This window comes from Bubalus bubalis, chromosome 18 (assembly GCF_019923935.1).
Source record: "Bubalus bubalis isolate 160015118507 breed Murrah chromosome 18, NDDB_SH_1, whole genome shotgun sequence".
Classification (NCBI taxonomy): domain Eukaryota; kingdom Metazoa; phylum Chordata; class Mammalia; order Artiodactyla; family Bovidae; genus Bubalus; species Bubalus bubalis.
This window is the reverse complement of record NC_059174.1, coordinates 59,851,941-59,871,550: the sequence shown is the minus strand read 5'-3', so window position 1 is coordinate 59,871,550 and position 19,610 is coordinate 59,851,941. Positions and strand designations below refer to the sequence as shown.

The 19,610-nt window shown below is 40.6% G+C and overlaps 1 protein-coding gene across 4 annotated transcripts in view; it reads right to left on the bottom strand.

Moving 5' to 3' along the window:
• The window catches only part of LOC102393230 (zinc finger protein 239), a 34,709-nt gene extending 16,274 nt beyond the window's left edge, over nt 1-18,435 (bottom strand). For 3 of the 4 annotated variants that reach the window (XM_044931547.2, XR_006640201.1, XR_006640200.1), the window contains exons 1-4: nt 16,803-18,435; nt 12,581-12,639; nt 12,392-12,442; nt 4,521-4,647 (exon numbers count right to left, since the gene is read on the bottom strand). In XM_044931547.2, the coding sequence (XP_044787482.2) occupies nt 4,521-4,647; nt 12,392-12,442; nt 12,581-12,639; nt 16,803-16,818 (253 nt within the window). In that variant the 5' untranslated portion in view covers nt 16,819-18,435. The remainder of the gene's footprint in view (nt 1-4,520; nt 4,648-12,391; nt 12,443-12,580; nt 12,640-16,802) is intronic. The other variant, XM_006049379.4, reaches the window with a different exon arrangement.
• Between the last annotated feature and the right edge of the window lie 1,175 nt (nt 18,436-19,610).

Below are 19,610 nucleotides of genomic sequence, written 5' to 3'. Positions count from 1 at the left end.
AACTGGGGAGATCAGGAGAACCATTAAAATATATGAGTAAAGGTTAGTGTTTCTATCTGCATCAAGGGAACATGAAAAACAGAGTAAGACAGATAAAGGGTCTGAGTAGATTTCAGGGAATAATAAACAGAGGATATCATGGCTTATGACTGTATATATGTGTGAAAAAAACTAAGTACAGGCAACTAAAAATACTGAGGTTAAAAGGAAAAAAGAATTGGTTTAGCTATTCCATTTTTAACTATGGAAATTATACTATGGGTATGTAGCCAAAATGAAAGAGATTTCAAAAGAGAAGAGAATGGGATATTTCAGATATAAAGCAGGTGTACATCTGTTACATTATTTGCTAGGTAGGTTATCAAATTCAATATTTCACAAGCCCCATTTCCATGCATATTTTCACTAAGAACAGATATTATGTTGTGCGAGATGTGTAAGAATGATCTTTGTTGAAACCTGAAGGAAACACTAGAAAAAGACCATCAAAAGGAAATGGATGTGTTTTTTTCTGTACACAAAGATACAGATAGAAAGAAGTCAAAAAGTATAAAAGTTCCCCAAAATCTTGCAAAAAGAACAAAACTATCATATAATGGAGCATGTTAAGATTTTGGGACTATATCAAACAAAATTAAATCACTATGTTAAAAGATATCTGCACTGCCATGCTCATTAAAGCAAGAACCACAAATGCCACAACATCAGAACAACTGTATAATCCAACAAATGAATGGGGAAAAAATCTGGGAGAGATACACAGTATGTACCCATAAAGAATAAAAATATCCTGGGTGTTTTCAACAACACAGATGGACCATGAAGGTGTATGCTCCGTAAAAATAATTCAGAGGAAGAAAAGTACAGAGTTATTCCATGTATGTATAAAATAAAGTTAATTTAGGAAAAACACACAAAAAAACAAGAGGCAAACTAAGAGCGACATAGAATAGTTGTTAACAAACTCAGAGGGTTAGTAGAACGGGGGATATTACTAAAAGGAATAAATTTACAGTTCTTAGTTAAAGACTTCTACAAATCTAATGTACAGCATGATAACGATAGCTATCACTACTACATTACATGCTTAAAAGTTAATAAGACACTAGGCCTTAAACAGCTCACCACTATTCAGAAAAAAAGGGGAATTATGTCACAGATGAATACATTAAGTAACCTACTAAGGTAATTACAACAGAACTATCAAATCATTACACTATAGATCTTAAACTAACACAATGATAAACATTAATTAAATTTCAATAAACCAGAGAAAGAGAAAAAATGAGCACATAGACAAAACAGTCCTGGTTTATCAGCTGAACAGAAATAAATTGAAGGAAAAAATGATAATAAAAATTCAACCCAAATAAAAACTGTTAGGCATACACAATACACCTAAGCTAACAGAAGGTAGAAGAAAAAACTGGATTAGAGATCAATGAAATAGCGAATAGTAACTACATAAAATTGTAACACCACAAGTTGGTTCTTTGAAAAGAATAACAAAACTGACAAACCCTTATGTAAAATAACTTACAAAAGGAACGAAGACTCAAATTACTGAAATTAGACATGAGAAAGACATTACAAATGATTCAACCGAAATCAAGAAAATTAGAAGGAAACACTAAGAAAATTCTATGTGTAGGTAATGGATAAAGTAGAACAAACAAATGAATAAATTTCTAGAGAATAACAACCTACCAATATATTTTATTAGAACCAGGAAGAAATTAATATCGGTACAAACTAGTCATGGAAAGGAGATGGAACTGTTAATCAAAAACCATTGTGAGGCAAGTCACATACATTCACTGCACAATTGCAGACAACACTTCAAAACAGTTAAGGTCAATCTTCCTTCAACTTTTTTGGAAAACACAGAAGAAAAAGGAAAAGTTCCAAACTCTATGAAGCGGGAATTCCTCTAATACCGATGCCAGTCAAAGAAAACCACAGATCAAAATTTCTAAAATGAAGCAAAATCACAATAAATGTAAACTAAAATTAACACCACTCTAAAAGGATTATATGCAACCATAAGGTGATATAGTCTTGAAATCTAAGAATGGTTCAAAATATGCAAACTAAAGTATATTAATGGAGTGAAACAAAAAATAAAATGATTATCTGAACTAATGCAGTAAAAAGCATTTGACACAAGTCAACAGCTTTTCATAATAAAACACTTGATAAACAAGGAATTTAAAAAGCTATGGCAACACGTTATACGAGAACAGAAAGATGTGTACACTGCAAACTAAAAACATGGCTAAAAAACATTAGAAAAGACACAGTTGACACAAAGACATCCTAAACTCAAGGATTTGAAGTCAATATTGTCAAGATGTCAGTATTAACCAAAGCAATCAACAGATTCAACCCACTGCTTAGTAAAATCAATAGTACTTCTTGAAGAAATGATAAACACATCTTACAAATTCATTTGGAATCTCAAAAGATGCTGAAGAGCAAAGCACACTTAAAAAGAACAAAGCCAGAGGTCTCGCAGGTCTTTATTTCAAAAGTTACTCCAAACCTGTACTAATAAAACGATGTGGTACAAAGATAAAGACAGAGCAACTGGTGGAATAGTACAGGGACATTAAAAAAAAAAATCTTTCATATATGGTCCAATGTTCTAGAAGGGGGTCAAGACAACTCAATGGAGGAAGGGCAGTCTATTAAAAAAAAGAAAATGTGGAGAAAACCAGTTCTCCAAATACACAACAATTTAGCTGGACCATTAACTGACATAATATACAAAACCAATAAAAGACCTAACCAAGCCCCAAATGCATAAAACTGCTAGAAATAAGCATGCAGGAAAAGCTTTATGACACAGCAGTCACCAATGATTTATTATGCATAACATGAAAAGCACCAGAGACAAACCTAAAACAGAAATATGAACTACCTGGAAATTATAAACTACTGTGCATTAGATCACACCTAGTAGAGAGAAAAATAATCTATGCTATGGCAGAAAATATTTGCAAATGATTTATGTCATAATAAAATATCAAGAATATGTAAACAACTCTAAAAACAACTAATCACTGGAATTTCCTGGTGATCCAATGGTTAAGATTCCACACTTCCAGTGTGGTGGGCATGGGTTCAATCCCTGGTCAGGGAACTACCATCCCGCATGCCACATGGTGAGGCCAAAAAATAAACCAATAAGACAAAAATTTTAAAAATAAATAAAAATTTAAAAAGAACTAATCACCAATTCTACCTGGACGGGGCTGGCTCGCCTCCCATCAACCAACCCACATACTGAAAACAGAAAACAAGCACTATAAGTAACATGAAATACATAAACCTGATGGTTAAAGAAATAAAATCGAGACCATTATTATGCATAGAAATGTACAAAATGAAAGCAGCAGTGCCAAAAACAAATGATGGTCATCACTGAAGGTATCACTCCACCTCATACACTGTCTCAGTGTTTGGAGAAGAGGAGGGTTCCACACCATGGTTTGTGGGATCTTAGTTCGCTGACCAGGGATGGAACCTGCACCTAACCACTGGACCGAGAGGGAATTCTCAAGCTCTCTCATTAAGATGCTTCAAGCTTAAGTGTGGACGTAGAATGGTGCATCCAGGCATCAAAAATATGGCATCAACAGTTTAGTCAATACCCTTGCATGAGGATGTGGACTTGGACGATGTTATCTCTAGAAAAAATTCTCAAACCATTTCTTGAGGATCAAAGCAGGTGGTCACTAGGGGCTTCCCTGGTGGCTCAGTGGCAAAGAATCCATGTGCCAAAGCAGGAGATACAGGTTCAAACTCTGATCCAAGAAGATCTCACATGACAGGGAGAAAATAAGGCCCTGAGCCACAACTATGGAGCCTGTGCTCTCAAGTCCAGGAGCCAAAACCATGAAGCCCTGACAGTTTAGAGCCCATGCTCCGTAAAAAGAGAAGATTGCACATCACAACTAGAGTAGGCCCCACTTGCTGCATCCAGAGAAAAGCCCACACAGCAATGAAGATCCAACAAAATAAAAAATAAATAAATTAATTAATTTTTAAAAGACAAAAATGAGGCACAGAAAGTCAACTGCTGTGTTTTTTCCAGAATTTCAACTCTGTGTTCACATGAGAGTGAGGACATTACAGGTGGCTCTGGAAAAATGTTTCACAAAATCAACTGCCTGCCGTGTTTTTGATTCAGAGGGGAACAACGTAATATGCAGGTATCATCCAACACTCTTTAAATAAGTACTGAGTCAAAAGCACAGAAGTAGAATATAGAGAATTAAAATATTTTAAAAGTTTCCAGATGGGGGTTAGACATTGAGCGCTGGAAAAACTCCTAACGTGAAGTGGCCAGATCATCTGAAGGAAGGACATGTTTAAACCCCTGAACCTACATCATGAAGGTTTTCATGCCTGAGTCAACATGGCTTTGAGCTCCATTAAGCAAGATAGGGAGTTCCAGAAGGCCAAGAGCAGTAAATGCAAAAATACCCTCCCAACTTTTGGAAGGAAATTATCCTCACCCACAGAGAGCAGGTTCCTGAGGGTCTCCACCATCACGTCCCTGTACAAGGTCCTCTGAGCAGGGTCCAGACATTCCCACTCTTCTGGAGAGAATTCAATGGCCACATCCTTGAGGGTCAATTGTGCCTTAAGTTTGAAACAAAAAACACTTAACCAGGGGAACATGAGTAGAGTTCTTACTTGCATATAAAATGAGTAGAGGTGAAAAGATCAAGTTGAAGTAGGTATTGTGACAGAGCCATGTAAAGGTATTTGATGCTGCCTCTGTCTAATTTAATTTCTTATGCTTTATCATAAAGATTACAATATCCTCCAAATAGATACAGGTTTTTCATTTTCTTATGAAATACATGGAATAGATACAAATAAAAATTCAAAGCTGGACTGTCTATATGAAAGTCTTAGTATGTTCCATCACTGAGGGATGATCAAAGCTGGATGTGGAGGAGCTGACTGATCTTCAGTGATGACAAAGTCTATAGTGTGTTTAAGGAAAACTCAAAATTTTTAATCGTGATGATGACAGGAGCAGCAAAGATGAACACTGTTTGAACTTCCTGTCTGAAATGCATTACTCTGTTTTACATGTATTAACTTGTTGTCAGCACCACAACTCATTAGAGAAAGACCTATTCTGATCTTGCAGATGAGACCTGTGTCAAAGACACAAGGAGAAACTCCAATCAGGTCTAGAAGTTAAGGAATCACAGAGCAAGCAACTGAACTCCTAAGGCTGGACTTTAGAACTGAAGTTTAAAATGAAAGAGTTAAGTAACACAGAGAACATTAAAAGTACACTGCCAGAATGTTTCATGGAGAAAACATGAAAGAAGTTCAAAGTGCACAACATAGATTGGCCTAAAAGGTCTTTATACATGTGTGTGCATACACATGCACAAGAAATGTTAGTAATTAGAATATGTTAGAAATATAATTGCTATAACAAAAAGATATATAGTTTAAAATCATGACTTTTACATAAAGCATGGAACTGCATAGCCATGAATTCATGTACTAAAATGAATGTACTTAAAATACTTAAAATTCAACATTCAAAAAACTAGGATCATGGTATCTGGACCCATTCAGTTCAGTTCAGTTCAGTCGCTCAGTCCTGTCCAACTCTTTGTGACCCCATGAATCGCAGCACACCAGGCCTCCCTGTCCATCACCAACACCCGGAGTTCACTCAGACTCATGTCCATCCAGTCAGTGATGCCATCCAGCCATCTCCTCCTCTGTCGTCCCCTTCCCCTCCTGTCCCCAATCCCTTCCAGCATCAGAGTCTTTTCCAATGAGTCAACTCTTTGCATGAGGTGGCCAGAGTACTGGAGTTTCAGCTTTAGCATCATCCCTTTCAAAGAAATCCCAGGGCTGATCTCCTTCAGAATGGACTGGTTGGATCTCCTTGCAGTCCAAGAGACTCTCAAGAGTCTTCTCCAACACCACAGTTCAAAAGCATCGCTCGGCTTTCTTCACAGTCCAACTCTCACATCCATACATGACCACTGGGAAAATCCATAGCCTTGACTATGTTGACCATCTTGGACTTTTGTTGGCAAAGTAATGTCTCTGCTTTTCAATATGCTATCTAGGTTGGTCATAACTTTCCTTACAAGGAGTAAGCCTCTTTTAATTTCATGGCTGCAGTCACCATCTGCAGTGATTTTGGAGCCCCCAAAAATATAGTCTGACACTGTTTCCAGTTTCCCCATCTATTTCCCATGAAGTGATGGGACCAGATGCCATCGTTTTCCAAATGTTGAGCGTTAAGCCAACTTTTTCACTCTCCACTTTCACTTTCATCAAGAGGCTTTTTAGTTCCTCTTGGAAACAATGGAAACAGTGAGAGACTTTATTTTCTTGCGATTCAAAATCACTGCAGATGGTGACTGCAGCCATGAAATTAAAAAACGCTTGCTCCTTGGAAGGAAAACTATGACAACCCTAGACAACATATTAAAAAGCAGAGACATTACTTTGCCAACAAAAGTCTGTCTAGTCAAAGCTATGGTTTTTCCAGTAGTCATGTATGGATGTGAGATTTGGACTATAAAGAAAGCTGAGCAGAATTGATGCTTTTGAACTGTGGTGTTGGAGAAGACTCTTGAGAGTCCCCTGGACTGCAAGGAGATCCAACCAGTCAATCTTAAAAGAAATCAGTGCTGAATATTCACTGGAAGGACTGATGCTGAAGCTCCAATACTTTGGCCACCTGATGCAAAGAACTGACTCATTGGAAAAGACTCTGATGCTGGGAAAGAGTGAAGGCAGGAGAAGAGGATGACAGAGGAGATGGTTGGATGGCATCACTGACTCAATGGACATGAGTGTGAGCAAGCTCGGGAAGTTGGTGATGGACAGGGAGGCCTGGCGTGCTGTAGTCCCTGGGGCCACAAAGAGTCTGAGAGACTGAGCGACTGAACTGAACTGAATATATGTATACACATCAACACTAAATTAACAAAAATGAGAGGAATATATTCTAGACAGATTTTTCATATGTTTTCCTCATCACTTTTATTCATGTGCATTCAGGATCTTCCAGACAATGAAAATGACTGAAAGATCAACTGTACTGAAATGCATTTGTCAACATGATTTTATAATAGGCTACTGAAAAACAGTGCAGACATTTAAAAAAGTAGAGTATTTTAATTCCAACCTCAACAAAATAACTGTATTAAAAATATAATTTTGTCCATTTAAACTTACACAGGAAGGCATTGTTGTTGTCTTTCAGTCGCTAAGTCCTCTCCCACTCTTTGTACCCACATGAACTGCAGCACTCCAGCCTTCTCTGCCCATCACAATCACCCTGAGTTTGCTCACTCATGTCCATTGAGTCAATGCTGCCACCAACCATCTCGTCTTCTGTCCCCCTTTCTCCTCCTGCCCTCAGTTTTTCCCAGCTCAGGGTCTTTTCCATGAGTCAGTTCTTTGATTCAGGTGGCCAAAGTATTGGAGTTTCAGCTTCAGCATCAGTCCTTCCAATGAATATTCAGGGTTGATTTCCTTTAGGATTGACTGGTTTGATTGTCTTGCTGTCCAAGGGACTCTCTAGAGTCTTCTCCAGCACCACAGTTCAAAAGCATCAATTTTTCGGATGCTCAGCCTTCTTCATGGTCCAACTCTTACATCCATACATAACTACTAGAAAAAACACACCTTTGACTATATGGACCTTTGCTGGCAAAGTGTTGTCTCTGATTTTTAAAACACTGTCTAGGTTTGACACAGCTATTCTCTTCCAAGGAGCAAGCATGTTTTAATTTTGTGGCCACAGTCACTGTCTGCAGTGATTTTGAAGCCCAAGAAAATGAAATCTGACATTTCCCCCATCTATTTGTCATGAAGGGATAGGATTGGATACCATGATTTTCGTTTTTGAATGCTGACTTTTAAGCCAGCTTTTTCACTCTTTGCTTTCACCTTCAACAAGAGGCTCTTTGGTTCCTCTTCACTTTCTGCCATTAAAGTGGTACTATTTGCATATCTGAGGTTGTTGATATTTTTCCTAGTAATCTTGATTCCAGTTTGTAATTCATCTAGCCTGGCATTTCTCATGATGTACACTGCATATAAGTTAAATAAGCAGGGTGACAATATACAGTCGTGACATACTTCTTTCCCAGTTTGAACCAGTCCATTGTTCCATGTCTCATTCGAAGTGCTGCTTCTTGTCCTGCATACAGGTTTCTCAGGAGGCAGGTAAGGTGGTCTGGTACTCCTATCTCTTTAGGAATATTCCAGTTTGTTATGATCCACACAAAGGCTTTAGTATAGTCAGTGAAGCAGAAGTAGATGTTTTCTGGGAATGTCCATGCTTTTCTGTGACCCAGCATACATTGGCAATTTGATCTCTAGGTCCACTGCCTTTTCTCAATCCAGCTTATATGAAATGTTCCCTTGGTAACTCCAATTTTCTTAAAAAAATCACTAGTCTTTCCATTCTATTATTTTCCTTTATTTTTTTGCATTTGTCACTGAAGAAGGCTTTCTTTATTCTCCTTGCTATTCTCTAGAACTCTGCATTCAAGTGAGTATATCTTTCCCTTTCTCGCTTCTCTTCTTTTCTCAGCTCTTTGTAAGGCCTCCTCAGGCAACCAATTTGCCTTCTTGCATTTCTTTTTCTTGGGGATGGTTTTGGTCATCACCTCCCGTACAATATTATGTACCTCCACCCACAGTTCTTCAGGCAATCTGTCTACCAAATCTAATCACTTGAATCTATTCATCACCTCCACTGTATAATATGGGATTTGACTTAGGTCATACTTGAATGGCCTACAGGTTTTCCCTACTCTCTTCAATATAAGTCTGAACTTTGCAATAAGGAGCTCACGATCTGACCACAGTCAGCTTCAGGTCTTTTTACTGCTGACTGTATAGAGCTTCTCCATCTTTGGCTGCAAAGAATATAATCAATCTGATTTTAGTATTGGCCATCTGGTGATGTTCATGTGTAGAATCGTCTCTTGTGGTGTTGTTCAGCTCAGCCTCTTCTTTCTTTTGCTATTTCTCTACTTTACCCCAGTAGAATATGGGCACCTACCAACCTGGAGGGTTCATCTTTCAGTGTCGTATCTTATCGCCTTTTTATACTATTCATGAAGTTCTCAAGGCAAGAATACTGAAGTGGTTTGCCATTCCTTTCTCCAGTGGATGTTTTGTCAGGCCCTAACTAGCAAGGACATGCCCTTCAGCCGCTCAGTGTAGCTGGATGACATGCCTGGTGCTCTGACAGTCCCAATGCTGGTCCCCGTTGAGCATTTAAACATTCATTGGCTGTGGAGTCTCTCAACGTGCGACCAGGGGTTGAGGCAAAGGCCCTGCTGGAGTGGCGGGGAAGGTGGTCTAGGAAGGGCTGCAGCTGACATTGGATGATGCCCAGAAGTGCAGGGAACCCTGGCCTCACTGCTGCCATTGGCTATCCCGCAGCCATCCACTGCCCAGGAGTGGCTGGCCTACCTGGGGTCCATCCACAGACTGGGAGTCACTGTCCACTGTAGAGATGATCTGCTGCCCTCCACTGTCTGCCAGTGGAGCTGATCAGCTGCATGCGTGTCGACCATACCCAGGCTTTTCTGCTGCCACTGGTGGACCTAGGGCCAATCTGCTGCCACTGCAGGTTCCATGCTTGGAAATGGGAGCGCTGGTCACTATCCTGCTCCAGCCTCTGTCTCTGGGGTGATCTTTGTGAAGCCCATGGCCGTGGCCATGTTATCCCACAGTCGTCTTAACCAAAAGACATTAATAAAGGCCAACGAGTTTGTTTTTGGCAGTAATTAACTTTGATTCAAATTTGGAAAAGTTATTATTATTACACATTATTTGTAGATTAATAACAAAATTAGCACCATAGTAAAATAAAAAACTTGTTGGACAATTTAAAATCATGACAAAAAGAAAAAAAAAACAACATGGAAAAAAATATATTGTTATCAACCAAGAATATTTCACCAAACATCATGATCAGAAGGAAATACTTGATGAATTCTCGCTGAAGTGACACCGGAGTGAAGGGGGCTGGCCAGAGGTCCTGCCTGCCTTTCACCATGGTACAGTGTGCCCCAGCAGGGACCACTGGAGAAAGTGACAGGAGGAAAACAGAGTGGGAGCAAGACACACAGAGAGCATGTCAGGGCTGGAACGGTGAACATTCACAAGTCTAAGGTGAAAAGTGAAAGGATGGAAAAAGATATTCAGTCTTTAAGAGAGCAGGGGTTACTGCACAATATCAGACAAAAGACAAAACAGTCTAAGGAAAAACCTAACAAAAGACACAAAATATATTATGAAATGGGAAAAGGTATATTTACGAAGAAAATATAACAATTACAAATATGTATATATCTAACATCAGAGTTCCCCTGAAAATGAAGAAGATCTTAACAGAAGTAAAAACGGAAATAGATAACAGCACAACATTAGTATCAGACTTCACTACCTGAGTTTTACCAGCGCATGGAAACCAAAAGATCAACAAGGAAACTGAGCACTTGTACAACACTGTAGAATCACTGTACCTAACAAACATGTAGGAGAAGCCAATGGCAACCCACTCCAGTACTCTTGCCTGGCAAATCCCACGGACAGAGGAGCCTGGTGGGCTGCCGTCTATGGGGTCGCACAAAGTTGGACACGACTGAAGTGACTTGGCAGCAGCAGCAGCAGCAACAAATGTGTACAGAACATTCCACTCAACAACAGAAAGAATCACATCCTTCTCCAGCACATGTCTTGAAACCTTCTCCATTTCACAGACCCACATGCTAGACCATAAAACAAAGCTCAATATATGAAGGCTGAGAACATAAAAAGTATCTTCTAAAAAAGAGAAGAGTATCTCCTTTAACCACAGTAAAATGATACTAGAAATAAACAGCAGAAGAAAAACAGGAAAAGCTTCCAAAAGTGGAAAGTAAGCAGTTTATTGTTTAAGAAGGGATGAGTCAAAGAAGAAATCACAGGGAAAATTGTAAAGCATGTGAATGAAAATAAAAACACAGCATATCAAATTAATTAACAGGTAGTCAAAGATGCAGTAGTAGGGAAGTCCACACTGCTAAATCCTTACAACCACAAAGAGAAAGATGCACACTCTGTATTACTCTTCAAGAAACTACTGAACAACCTAGCCAGAGCAATTGGAAAAGGGAAAAAAAAAAAAAAAATCCAAGTTATCTAAACTGAAAAGAAAGCAAAATTACCTTTTATTTTGTAGGTGACAAGATTTTATATATAGAACCCAGAAGAGATTGTAGAAGAAAACTGACTACTCTTAAAAACACTAAGGACTTTCCCAGTGGTCCAGTGGTAAAGAATCCACCTGCTAGTCCCTGGTCCAGCAAGATCCCATATGCAGTGGGGCAACTAACTAGTGAAACCTGCCCACCTAGAGCCTGTGCTCTGCAACAAGAGAAGCAACTGTAATGAAAAGCGCATGTACCAAAACTAGCAAGTAGCCTCCAACTGACACAACCGGACAAAGCCCACTCGCAGCAACAAAGAACTAACACAGCCCAAAATAAATAAACAAAAATTTAGAAAAACCTTAGAAGAGTTGCAGCATAAAATATCTGCACACCAAAATCAGTTGCACTTCGATACACAATGAACAATGTCAACAGAAAATCAGAGACCAATCCCATAGAATCCTTAGGGAAAATATCAGCCAACTAGGTGCAAGACCTCTAAACTGAAGAGTAGGAAACTCTTTAAGAAGTCCCTGGAGATATATATGAAAGAAACACACCCTCTAATCATGCAGTGGGAACTTTATGTTTTTAAAATGACCAAATTTGGGTGGAAGAGAAGCTCAAGAAGTAGTGGATATATGTATATCCATGGCTGATTCATGTTGTTGTATGGCAGAAACCAACACAACATTGTAAAGCAACTATCCTCCAATTAAAAATAAAATTTAAAGAATAGGAAAAAAAAAAAAAAGAAATTCCTTCACTTGCAACCCAGCAGATAAGACCTAGCATACACCCCCAAATTTTTCAATGGAAATTAAGAGGCCAGTCAAACTGATTAAAAATAGTTAACACTTCCTTTGCTTAAAAGTAGCAAACTATAAAAATCAAGTCAATAAAGTTTCATTGCAAAATTTTCTTTACAAAAAATCACCAAATTAGGGACTTCGCAAATTAGGGTCCAGTGGTTAGGACTCCACGCTTCCCCTGTAGGGGGTGTGGTCTACAGATATAAAGAATCCTTATCAAAATTTCAAAGGCAATTTTTGCACCTATAGAAAAACAATCATTCATAAATTCATAGGGAATCTCAAGAGCCAGCAAACAGCCAAAAAACGAAGGTCATTTCAAGAAGGACAGACTGAAAAACAACTAAGAATATGACTTACCTGAGAAAAAGCCATTTCTGACTTCTCTTCCTTTTGTTTCCTCCTCTTCCTCCTAGCAGGACACACAAGAAGGGAGAAAACAAAATATTAGACTAACTGGTAAAACTAGGATTTGTCTGTTAATATAAAAGACCACTGATAACTTGACCAAGTACCCAGCAAAACTGTCTAAAATTATTTATTACATACCAAAGAGCTTTTCCAATACAAAAGAGAAAGAGGAGAAAGCAGGCAGGCCTCCAAGGTATCTGAAACACATTTTAAAAAGAAACAATTTGTGAATTTTTATCACCTAGTAATTGTGGGTCAACACTTTACAAATTTCACAGTGTATTAACGTTTAGAAAAGAATTACTTGATTATATAAGACCACCAAAGCTTGTTACAGAAGTTAATGTTCCTCTTCTAGGGAAGTAGAAAGTGAACGAACTAAATTGTTTTTCCATGCTACAAAACAAATAATATGTAAAGATATAAAAAGAAAAAAGTAAGCCCATCACAGAAAAGAACTCTCAATGTTCCTTTCAAGACACGATGCAATGACAGATTCAATCACTTCTTGCCCCCTTTATCCTCTCCCTGCTCTTCTGCCCCATGTCAGGAAAAGGGAAGGGGACGACTCACAACTGAGTGAGTCAAATCACTGTCCTGGAGAAATAGCATTTGCAAATGGAAGTTATCGTCTGATACAAAGAATTACAGAATGCACAAGACACAAGTTCTGCTATTCTCATCCTCATCTGTACAGAGACATTTTATTACATTCTTAAAATAAGAAATCATGTATCACAACTTATCCACAACCAAACAACTCACCATCCATCTGCATCCAGTTCCCACTACCCACCTGCTCTACTGTTTCCATTTTAGTCGGTTTATCTGTCTCTTTTCTTCCCCTTGGCACTCTGTGCCATTCCTGTTTCTTCCCTCACACCTGTCCTGCCCACTCTGTAAACTGTTCCCCTCAAAATGCTTGGTCTCTGCATCCTTTCTGATGGTCCTCCCTCTGTGTTTCTGCCTCTTTCTTGCCCCTCCCTGCTCCCTCTGCCCTCCAGTTACACCCCTTCTCTCCCTCTTCCACTCCCCTTCTCCCCCTTCTCTGACACCCCAGGTGGTCATGCATCCTTCCTGCTCTCGCTTCCTCTTGTGGTCACACTTGATCCTCCTTCTCTCCCAGCGCCATGCAGCTCTGCAGCCCAAGTGTCCAGCTCTTTCATCCTCTCACCCCACTCTGTGTGAAGTGCCTCTCCTTTAGTGGCCCTGCCCTACTGCTGATCCAAGGCCCCTCTATGTTACTCTCTGTCAGCTACAAACTGGCACTTGCCATCTACCTACATGCCAGTAGTCATGTACAGAAGTGTGAGCTGGATCATAAAGAAGGCTGAGGGCCAAAGAATTGATGCTTTTGAACTGTGATGTTGGAGAAGACTCTTGAGAGTCCCCTGGATTGCAAGGAGATCAAATCAGTCAATCCAAAGGGAAATCAACCCTGAATATTCACTGGTAGGACTGATACTGAAGCTCCAGTACTTTGGCCAGCTAATGCGAAAGCCAACTCACTGGAAAAGACTGTGATGCTGGGAAAGATTGAAGGTAAGAGGATAAGGAGGTGGCAGAGGATGAGACAATTAGACAGCGTCACTGACTCAATGGACATGAGTTTGGCAAGATGGTGGACAACCGGGAGCCTGATGTACTGCAGTCCATGGACTCAAAAAGTCATACACAACTTAGGGACTGAAGAACAATCTACCTATCTACTTCTACAAGGATTAAATCATGTGCTTTTGCAGGTGTTGATCTTCAATACCCTCTGAAAGGACTTTAGGGTGGAGAACAGAAATGAGGTACTCTGTGCTCAGGAAAAACTGAAAGCCCAGGTCTTCAGACAGATATTTTTAGGAGCCAATTTTATGAGCCCAATTCTTATATCTCCCCATATCTAGAAAAGCACTAAAATCCTTCATGGTGATGACTGTTCCTTGTGATTAGCAAAGCTTCACAAAAGTAGAAATCTTCTGGAAAAAATATGTGCTTGATTACATGTATTCCCCCTTCACCAAAATCACATATATACTGACCTTTCCCCCTGCTTCTTTGTAGCAGTTTCTCAGAGCTGTGTGAAGTGCTGTCTCCTGGACTGCAGTCCTCATTTTGCCCCAAATAAAAGTTTACTTGCAAACCTCACATTGTGCTTTTTTTTTTTTTTTATTGACAGATCCTATCAGTGGAGAATCATCTTTTTAAAATTTTACTTATTTTATTCACCTGGTATTTTCAATGCTTAACCGCTTTCATTTTACTCTTTTAACAAGTCCCTCAGCCACCCTTTCTATTCCTAGCTATTTTCCCTCATTCTTTTCTTGTTCCCAGTTTTTCTAGTTACCTCAGTTGCTCATTTCTCTGCTTTTCCTGGTCCCCTACATATTTACAGGGATGGCAATTGAATAGGATGCCTGCCTACAGGAAAAGGCTTTCCACCGGGTGGAATTTGTAACACATAGAAGAACACTATGTGTCACATGGCTGCCCCAGGTCACCTCTGCCTGGGTGGGGAAAGGCTCCCAATGAAGGGGAGGCCTGAGTGGCTGACAGACCAACCTGAGAAGGGAGGACAGTGGGGCTGGGAGGGAGGGAGCTCTCAGGAGAGGGGTGGGGTCTCCAGAAGACCAGAGATAGAGACAGAGTAAAGGGATAAAGCAGGTTAATCCTGGGACTTCCCTGGTGGTCCAGTGGCTAGCGCTCTGCACTCCCAATGTAGGGAACCTGGATTTGATTCCTGGTCACAGAGAAGGCAATGGCACCCCACTCCAGTACTCTTGCCTGGAAAATCCTATGGACAGAGGAGCCTGGTAGGCTGCAGTCGATGGGGTCACTAAGAGTCGGACACCACTGAGTGACTTCACTTTCACTTTTCACTTTCGTGCACTGGAGAAGGAAATGGCAACCCACTCCATTGTTCTTGCCTGGAGAATCCCAGGGACGGGGGAGCCTGGTGGGCTGCCATCTGTGGGGTCGCACAGAGTCAGACACAACTGAAGCGACTTAGCAGCAGCAGCAGCAGCAGGGAGCTAGATACCACATGCCACAAATAAGACCCACCACAGCCAAATAAATAAACTTAGAAAAGAAAAGTTTATCCTACTAAGGGCATTGCCAGTAGAAAAAATAAGGGAGATGCCTGTAAGTCAATGATTACACAAGACATCAGATTTGCTTAACCACAAAACCTAGCAGGGTTACATAGCAATAAACCCATACAACAGAGCATAAGATGAGCCACAAAACAATAAAACAATGGTGGCATGAAACCCACATTGTGCCCAGTGAGCTCATTACGTTAGGACACTCTCTTCGCACACATAAAAAGCAGTAATTTGTGGATCTAACTTGATCTTGCAGGAACAAGAAAACTCCATTGCCTAACCTGGAGGAGGGGCTGAAGACGGAAGCAAAAGGTCTACTCAAGAAAGACAAGAAAGGTCTTCTCGTCCCCACTTTTCCCTTTTCAAACTGTAGCCCAGTAAGTCCTCAGGCCATGGCACCCTCTTGCCCGCCCACTTGTTAGCCTCACAAGGGGTCCTATTCTAGTATCACTTATCTACCACTTTGCCTGTCGAAAAAGATGAGATATAAAGGACTCTGGCACGGAGCTCTTCAGCACCCCTTCGCGGGAAAAGACACAAACGGTTTCACCAAGTCCAGGTTGAGGTTGACAAGCTAGCTGGCCTCTCCCCGGGTGGGGTGGCCAGCGCTGCCGTCCAGGGGCGAAAGGGCTAAGCTAGGAGGTGAGGGGCGTAAAAGGACCTCGCAAAAGAGGACTTTACATGAGATCCAACCAGTCCATTCTGAAGGAGATCAGCCCTGGGATTTCTTTGGAAGGAATGATGCTAAAGCTGAAACTCCAGTACTTTGGCCACCTCATTCGAAGAGTTGACTCATTGGAAAAGACTCTGATGCTGGAAGGGATTGGGGGCAGGAGGAGAAGGGGACGACAGAGGATGAGATGGCTGGATGGCATCACTGACTCGATGGACTTGAGTCTCAGTGAACTCGGGGAGTTGGTGATGGACAGGGAGGCCTGGCGTGCTGCGATTCAAGGGGTCGCAAAGAGTCGGACACGACTGAGCGACTGATCTGATCTGATCTGAGATAGTAAAGAGATTTAAGCAGGATAATGTAGCGAAGGGAGGCATTCACGTGCACCGAAGGCAGAAAGGCAAGATTAGGGACAAACCTCGAAACTAATTTAAACCCAAAGTACCCGATCAGTAAGGGGACTACTCGTTTTACTTAGGGCGGAGGACCGGGTGCTGAAATTTCAGATCCCTAGTCATTCCGAAGACACTGAGGTTTGACTAAAGTCGGGGAGCCTCGCAGCCCAAATCTACACAAGAAAGGAAACGCTTACCAGCACCGCCCGACATTCACGCTGGGCTCCGCACTTCCGTTTCCGTAAGAAACTGCGCAAGCGCAAATTTAGAAGCCCGGCTTCCGGAGGCGGGACCTTGGCAGTGCGTTACCGGCGAGGGGCGTGACGAAAATGGCGGCAGTTCTATGCAGCCCCCAAAGAGGCGGTGGAGAGATGATTCCTCCTCATATCCTCAAAGTGCTCTGTTAACTTATTGTCTTGAACCTTTTGGAGTAAGAGCTTACTGTTGTGTGGATTACTTAGGTGGGAAGCTAATATATATCTCCCTAACAAGTTGAAAATGGCTTCAATAAAACATACTGGCAATAGGTTTGTTCCCAAGGCTCAAGGAATTTAGTGGTTGGAAAAGTGGGTCTCCAGTCGGGCAGTTAGAAATCATTTCAGTAGTTTAAGGAAACAAGAGCCGGACATGCTCTGTTTTACACACTAGAATGATTAATGAAAAATTTCCCTAGTATAAAGTGGGTCATTTCTCACTGATACCTTACAGAATAGCTTTTCTTTTCCATTCTTATTTCAGCCAGGAGGACAAATTCAACACTCTCCTGGTTCTAGAGCCTCAGGACAGAACCTAGCATCTGAGACTGGAGCACTAAATCATGTGATAATTTCTGTCACTAACCATTGCTTTTAAAAATGCAAATCATTAAAAATAAGTTCTTATAAATTGCATTCTTCCTAAGTGTTTTGCCTTTTAAAAGCACATTACACTTCCCACCTCTCACCCCTGGTTTTATTGATATATATCCGACTTACATGACTGTGAGTTTAAGTTGTACAGCATGGTATTCTTACATAGACTGAAATAATTACTGCAGTTAAGTTTATTAAGCATGTATCTTTTAAAATTATACTCTCAGGATAAAGAACAAACTATTGACATACTCCAGCCCTAACATATTTTCCCTTTATTTTTCATGTTCTTTAGGTGGAAATATGAAATTCAAAAATTCACATTTATTAAAACTATGATGGCCACTTAATTAGTAGCTAATATTTGGAAAAAACATAAGACTAATGTTTTGCTGAAAATCAAAAATCTAGAAATGAAGAGGGTTTTGGTCTCAACCTTCACCTTTCTTAGTTATTCACCAGTCATGCTACTACAAAGTAAAGACTAAGTGCTCATAGATTTCAGAAGGAGCAGAGGAACCATCAAATCACATACTTCACCCTCTGGACATTCTCTTTCTGTATCTGTCTTTATTCACCTGTTTCTAAAATCCTATCCTGTCATTCAGCATAAAATTTCAGTCTATCGAAGACCATTCTTGCAGTGTAGAGAAGACAGGGTTACAAGAATCAAAAGCTTTGAAAGCTTCCATTTAAACTTGAAACATGCCTCTCCACTCATACTAGATTGGCCCAGGAACTCAAAAAGACAAGCTTGCATGAAATGGGCAAAGAAGTGCAATTCTCTCAAGTGAAAGGGAGGGTTGCCTTAGTCTAGTAGCCAAGCTTGGTATCAGAGGGCAGACATGATCTCACAGAAGGTTGATAAATGGCTGTATGTAATATTATTACTTTGGACTGCAAGGAGATCCAACCAGTCCATCCTAAAAGAGATCAGTCCTGAGTATTCATTGGAAGGACTAATGCTGAAACTGAAACTCCAATACTTGGGCCACCTAATGCAAAAAAAATGACTCATTTGAAAAGACCCTGATGCAGGGAAAGATTGAAGGCAGGAGGAGAAGGGGACGACAGAGGATGAGATGGTTGGATGGCATCACCGACCCAATGGACTCCGGGAGTTGGTGATGGACAGGGAGGCCTGGCATGCTGCAGTCCACGCATGAGGTCGCAAAGAGTCAGACACAACTGAGCAACTGAACTGAATATTACTATATATGATAACTTCAGCTTCTATTAGGACTTCTCCCTCCTTTGTTTACACTAAATAAAATCACTGATACTAGATAAAATAGGGGCTATTACTACAGAACACACAGAAATGAAAAGGATAGAAAGGAACTCTTACAAAAAGTTTACATGATTTAAGATGAAATGCACCAATTCCATGAAACCCATAACCTACAACAAATCACCTATGTGAAACATATTTGGGTAATTGCTTTGAATTGCAATATAAATTTGTAATTTCAAAATGCCCACCGTCTAAGAAACCTAAAAGCAGAGACAGTGCTTGTGAAAGCTTAAACTCCTCCATCATATGAGTGCTGATGTATTTGGTGTAGCCTACTGTTCTGCCAGCTTCCCTGGGAGCTTAGACAGTAAAGAATCCACTTGCAATGCAGGAGACCTGGGTTCAATCCCTGGGTTGGAATGATTCCCTGAAAGAGGGCATGGCAACCCGCTCCAGTATTCTCGCCTGAAGAATTCCCATGGACAGAGCAGCCTGGGGGCTACAGTCCCTGGGGTCACAAAGAGTCGACCCGACTGAGTGACTAACCACAAGTGCCCTGCAGGGGTCTTGAACTGACATTGCCCTTTCCCTGGACAGTACATCCTAAGTAACAGCAGACACAGGATATGACTCCCCATCACCATCTGCCTGCCCCTTCTTGTTCTTTGGATATGACTCTCCTCCCCTGACTGAAGCTTAGCAATTCCTACTCTTTTGAGTTTGAATTGATCAATCCAACTCAAACAACCCATCTATGGATCCTAATAAAGGTATATGTCCCATGCTCTGCAAGACCCTGCAGGACTTCTTACATGTTCCCTCTAACAATACCATGAATCTCCACCAGAATCTGAGTAATAAATGTCTCCACTTCACTTTCCCTCGCAGTCTCAGGGGCTTTCCTTTACAAACAGTAATTT